The sequence below is a fragment of the Monodon monoceros genome, unplaced genomic scaffold (assembly GCF_005190385.1).
Source record: "Monodon monoceros isolate NGI ecotype Baffin Bay Population unplaced genomic scaffold, NGI_Narwhal_1 Super_Scaffold_18, whole genome shotgun sequence".
NCBI classification, from domain to species: Eukaryota; Metazoa; Chordata; class Mammalia; order Artiodactyla; family Monodontidae; genus Monodon; species Monodon monoceros.
The window spans coordinates 148,960,603-148,966,602 of NW_021703774.1; the positions used below are offsets into that span (position 1 = coordinate 148,960,603).

The following is a 6,000-nucleotide window of genomic DNA, read 5'->3' on the forward strand; positions in this document are numbered from 1 at the left end:
GCAGCCCAGTCCAGTTTATGAAGAATCTTATTTGTGGTTGGCACTATCAAAAGGCCAGCACCTGCCAGCCGTTGGCATTCTGAGGACTTCGATGTTTTTGTCCATGGGGCAGTGCTCTTTGCCTTTAGGCAACTGACTTAACCTGGATGTGGAAGGCAATTTAGTGTATCCACATACTGGGGAAGCTACCAGCAGAGACTAAACGTAGTTGGCTCAGATGGATGAAATGCTTATAGCTATACTTCCGGCTACCTCCAGTCTTATCTCCCTTCAGAAGTATTCACCAAAGGGTATTTCTTGAATACTCCTCTAGATCTGTTTCTTAGAAACAGGGCTCAACTAGTTCAATTCCAAGGCTTTTTTCTAATTTTCAGATTCAGCAGCTCACTGGTTGATACTCTGCTGTTGCCAGCCCATGATTATCAGTATGGTATTAATGAGTTTCGTGAATGCTAGACTGCTGAAGGGATGTATACAAGCCTGAGACTAAAGAAAGCTGTGAACTCTTTTGCCACAGAGTGACATCACTGTAAGATGATGTGGACCTTAGAACAGGCACTCACTTCAAGCTGCTAATTGCCTCCTGTCACGTGCTACCTTTATATTGTAGCCCATACAGTGGTCACTAGAGCTGTTACTCTATATTGTTTTCCTGACTGATCTGGAAGATCCTACACCTGAGACTCTGGATTATACAGCTAGACTTACTGGCTGCAGACCAGTCAACCTTCTGGGTCTTTCTTGGATTGTGTGTAGCTGTTTGGTTCATGTTTCTGGTTAGATTGAATGGCATGGTCAGAATGTTTATTTCTTTGACCCCACATGTTTCCCTTGAGGATTTTGGAGTCCTAGGAGCAGAATAGATTGGGTCTTGGAGGCTGACCTCTCACAGCTTTTCTTTTTCGTCATTAGGACCTGGTCCCAGTGTTCCCCCAGTATATGGCTTAGAAGTGTCTGACGTCTCGAAGTGGGAAGAGTCTGTTCTTGAACCTGCTCTTGAAATTGTGCGAAGTTTCATCCAGGTGACTATTAATCATGGTACTGTCTATTGTCTGGCTCTCACAAAGCTTTCCTTTGCTGACACCTTTGTTGCTATTCTGGGAACCAAGCATTCTTTTCCGTGGAATAGAGCAGAAGGCTGCTTTTAAATCCCTGGAGGCTGCATTTCTACTTTCACTTTCAGAAAGGTTGTTGTTAAAATCTCTTCACAGCCCACCTGCTCTCTGGGATGAGAAAAAGGAATCTTGGGAAAATCTCACTCCTCTTAATATCAGAGTATAATATCCAAATCTCTTTGAATCAAATGCTTCTCCCCCATCCCTGCCTTTTTTTTTTTCAGGGCCACAAGCCTGCAGCTACTCCAGTAAAGATGCCAAGCAGTGAAACTGAGAACAAGAGAAGTTATCACATGTGTGACCTCTGTGATCGAATCATCATTGGGGACCGTGAATGGGCAGGTAGAGTCTAGGATAGAGAAATCTGTAAGGGTGGGTCACACTGACTTCATGAAAAATTTAAGGTCTTTGGTAGGTTGAATGCTGGAGTCTGCTTGTTTGTAAAAAAAAAAAAAAAAAATGACCAGATTCCTCTAACAGCCTTTGTTCAAATTTCATGGAGAGGCCTTCTCAAACGGGAGAGTTATCTCTGTATTCTCAATTTCAAAGGAAGATCATATGCCCTCTAGCTTCAGCTAGAGTAGATATTTTACTGAGAGGTCTGCAGTTAACTTGCCAGAGCTCCTTTGACTTTCATGATCCTGCCTGAGTAGTTTCTTGGTCTCATGTTTAGACCTCAGTGGGGGTGAGGTAGGATTGTAAGGGAAGCCAGGCAACTCACCCAAGAGGCCAAAGGAGCAGAAACAGCTGGGAGGGAACAGGAAGTGCAGTTACTCCTCCTGAGTACATTCTTCAAAAGTGGTGTCTCTCCAGTAACTTTTAAGGTAATACGTTGAAATGGTGTTGGTTGCAAAAACTGTGATGGAAAGTGTTAAGGGAAACTGTGTGAAAGCAAGACGGTTAGGCACGCCGAAAGATGGTGGTCAAAGGGTATGTACTGTCTTCTTCATAAGGCGCTCCTGACCAACCCAGGAACGGCCCTGCACCGAGGTTCTAGTTCCCTGTTTCAGAGCCTGGATCTGTCTTTGCCATAGAGTCACATTGCACTCCCCTGTCGGATTTCTGCAGTAATCCAGCAAAGCTCAAAAGGGCCTTAGCCTCTAAGCCTTGAATTTACATTGTATTTAGAAACTTGTTGAAGGCTCACTCCTTTTAGGCACAAGCAGGGCTTGTATTTTACCCAGCGGCTGGAATCCCGTTCAGAGTACTGCTTTGCATGGCATTCTCATAGAAGTGGATTTTTCCCCCATACCAACCAATAGAACGATTAGTTCTATTAACTGTTAACGCTGGCAAAATGAACTGCATTGTCAGAGACTGGGGATGGCTGTGATTGCCCAAGCAGCAGAAGAAGCCTCAATTATCGTTGGTTCATAATGATGAAAGGGGAAGAGAAAGAGAGTGTCTGATTGTTTTTTCTAAAGGAAACTTAGTGGTTTGATTTGTCGAATGTCCTTCAGGGATTGCCACAGAGAAGCAACATTTGTGAGCCTTTGTGAGCGTAGCTTGTGTAAGCCCTTCTATAGTGCCATCTGTCAAGTCCTTGCTCTCCCATCTCCTGCTGCCATGGAGAGTCAGTCCAGAAGGCCACTTTTTGCCGTAGGCTCTAGCTGGAGACAAAGCTGACTTTTTTCCTCAAGTAAACTTTTCCTTGACTTCTAACCTCTTCCTTACCTACTTTTGCTTCCAAATCCCTAAAAATGATGTTTTAAGTAAGTATAAAAGAACTTAATCTCGTTGTCTATCTTTATAGGTGTTTCCAGATAAGATTTCCTTGAAAAAGAACAGGATGGTAAAAAGGAGCTTGTGTGAGTTAGTCAGAAGCTGAGAACTGTCTTTGGGGTGAGAGGTCAGAAATTGATATCAGCCAATAGTAGCTTTTCAGCTTTACTGCTTCTGTGGATCCTTGAAAGGGATCATTCGAAAAGAATACTTGCTGTGATCTCTCTGGTGCATTGTGTGCTGGAGAATGCGAGTATCTGGGTTAGTCATTCAGATGGCTTATCTGACCCAGGCATAGGGATGTCACATCAGGAGGGGCAACCTGAGCGAGCTGGTTAAGAAGAGGGAAGGGCGGCTCTGGGTATTGTAGGCCTGAACCACCTGTCCTGCAATACAGATAAGAATTTGGATTTGTAACTTATTTATTTATGTATTTATGGCTGCGTTGGGTCTTCGTTGCTGCGTGCAGGCTTTTCTCTAGTTGCGGCGAGCGGGGGCTGCTCTTCGTTGCGGTGTGCAGGCTTCTCATTGCCTCTCTTGTTGTGGAGTACGGGCTCTAGGCGCACGGGCTTCAGTAGTTGTGGCATACAGGCTCAGCAGTTGTGGCGCATGGGCTTAGTTGCTCCGCGGCCTGTGGGATCTTCCCGGACCAGGGCTCGAACCCATGTCCCCTGCACTGGCAGGCGGATTCTTAACCACCGGGCCACCAGGGAAGCCCTGGATTTGGAACTTTTGAGATGTGTGAGTTGAAATGTATCTGTAACAGGCAGCCCTATATGGGAAAATTGAGTCTGGAGCCCTATTCTGGAAAATTGACTCGCTTTTTGAGCTATAGGTAATCCGAAGAGCTTACCTGCTGTGTGACCTAGGACACAATGTAAGACTTCTGAAATCAGTCTCCTCCTGTATAAAATGAGCTGAATAATACTGTCCCGCAAGATTGTTGTGTGGATTTAGTGATATAAAGCCCCCAGCAGTTATACGTGATATGTGGTAGCTAGTTTGCTAGCTAGCTGGCCATATGACTTATTCTTCTCTTAAAAATGCTAAGCAGCTGTACCAGTACATGTGTTGATCCTGTTATTGTTAAAGAAAAGGATTGTATAGTTAATTTTGTATGCTTCCAAGATTAGTTGTAGAAAATCCTAATTTTTTTGTTTGTTTTGCCTTAGCACACATGAAATCCAAGTCCCACTTGCACCAACTGAAGAAAAGAAGAAGGTTGGACTCAGATGCCATCACTACCATAGAAAGTCAGAGTATTTCCCCAGACCATGATAAAGAGCTTAAAGAAAAGGGATCCCTAGGGCAGAATGATGAAGAGCTGAAATCCGGCGTTTAAGGGACTTGTCCAGTGGCCTTTGCAAACGTGGGGGGGGTCCAGTTCTTTCATTCAGTGGTGTGGTTTTATTTATTTCTTTCTTTTCTTTTTTTTTTTTTTAGTGGTGTGGTTTTAACCTCTCATGTTCTCTGTCATGGAAACAGCAGGCCTTGTTAGCTCCTGTGTGGCTGATATGTCTGGTCTGGTAATGAGTTTGGGAAGGGCTTTTTTTTTTCTTTTAACCTTAAAGTTTCTATTTTTGAAAGAGGCACAGATTGCACTTTTTTACATTTGATCTTTTTGGTGACTGGGATTTACTGTATCCCTTAAAAAAAAGTTTTATGTCCTTGACTCTGGCTGGAAATATCTAATTTCCAGACACTTGTATAGATGATTGAGTCATTGTGAGCCACAATTCAAGAGTTCTGGATTTGGGTGAATGGCAGTAAAGGATCAGCCCCAGTGAGATAATTAAGTGAACCAAACCAGTTTTTGGAATTCCATGGAGACGGAGAGAATCAGACTGAGGTGGTTGTGACATGGAACTTGAAAACTGAAGACCGACATTTGTTGAGCTCCTCCTGTGTGATAATCACTGCTATCTTTCTATTGAGTTAGGAGACTATATTTTTATTGAAAGTTAAATAAAGAAAAAGTTTGCAAGAACCTCTCTAGTCCTTAAAAAGATGTTTATGTTCATGTCTAACTTATATACAGTATGCTTTGTTTTCAACATGAGAGCTTTTTCTCAAAGTCGATGTTCTTAATATGCTATCTGTTTGTTTATTTAGCACATGTTTATTGAGCACTTACTATATTCCTGGAAAACATCTGGAGAGGATCTTTTTTTTTATTGGAGATTTGTTATCTCCAGTTGAAGCTCTCTTATTGGAGTGACCTGAGCTACCAGCAACGTGAGTATACATATATATGAATATAACATAAGATTAAACATTTTTAAGTTTGCAGTTCAGCAGCGTTTATGTTGTGCAACCAAAACTTTTTCATCACCCCAGACAGAAACTCTGCACCCATTAAGCAGTAACTCCTCACTCAAGCAGTATTTTATTTGTTCTGAATCTACTATATGAGAGGCCCTAGAGTAGGCTAGAGGGATACAGAGATACAATGAAATGTGGTTCTTGCTTTCAGGGAGCTTGTAAATATCTTATATATACACAGACAACAAATTTAGGTAAGAGACTATCAAAGACCGTAAGAGCTGTATAGAATTTCACTTTGGAGGGAAGAGGGGAGGGATCGTGGAAGAAGGCGCATTTCTGCGGGACCTGAAAAAGCAGTTCTTTGTGAATGTATGTGAGCTAGCTATGCAAAAGTTTTATTTTTTCACTAGATTTTTTTACATAGTTCAATTTTCAAAAATCAAAATCATATAAAAAGACAAAGACATTCATTGAGAAATCTCGCTCCTACCTCCATCCCCTTCTCCTCCCATAGATAACCACTTACTAGTTTTTTTACATACCTCTCAAGTGTTTTTTTAAGTATCAATAAATATGAACAAATACAAATATATATTCTTATTTCTTCCCCTTACCCAAAAGATAACAAAGAGCACATACTGTCTTTATCCGTTACCTTACCTGTTGGCAGTACCTGGGTGTGCATGGGTTTCCCCTGCCTCCTCTGGTAGGTCTCCCGTTTCTGTTCTTTACCACCCTCCCGAGGGTCCCCCAGTTGAGCACAGGCCATAAGCATACTGAACTTGATTCAGATGCCAGGGTTAGGCCAAAACCAGCCTCTGAGGAAATCTTAAGCTATGGCCAGCCCTTTCATTCAGCCAGCAGATATTTTAGAACTTACTATGTGCCAGGTGCTGTG

At 42.5% G+C, this 6,000-nt stretch overlaps 1 protein-coding gene across 1 annotated transcript in view; it reads left to right on the top strand.

Moving 5' to 3' along the window:
- Window positions 1-4,824, top strand: part of TRIT1 (tRNA isopentenyltransferase 1) — a 43,238-nt gene extending 38,414 nt beyond the window's left edge. Inside the window, exons 9-11 of the mRNA XM_029228668.1 lie at window positions 913-1,022; window positions 1,340-1,457; window positions 4,010-4,824. Coding sequence (XP_029084501.1) covers window positions 913-1,022; window positions 1,340-1,457; window positions 4,010-4,179 — 398 coding nt within the window. The 3' untranslated portion in view covers window positions 4,180-4,824. The remainder of the gene's footprint in view (window positions 1-912; window positions 1,023-1,339; window positions 1,458-4,009) is intronic.
- The last annotated feature ends 1,176 nt before the right edge of the window (window positions 4,825-6,000 follow it).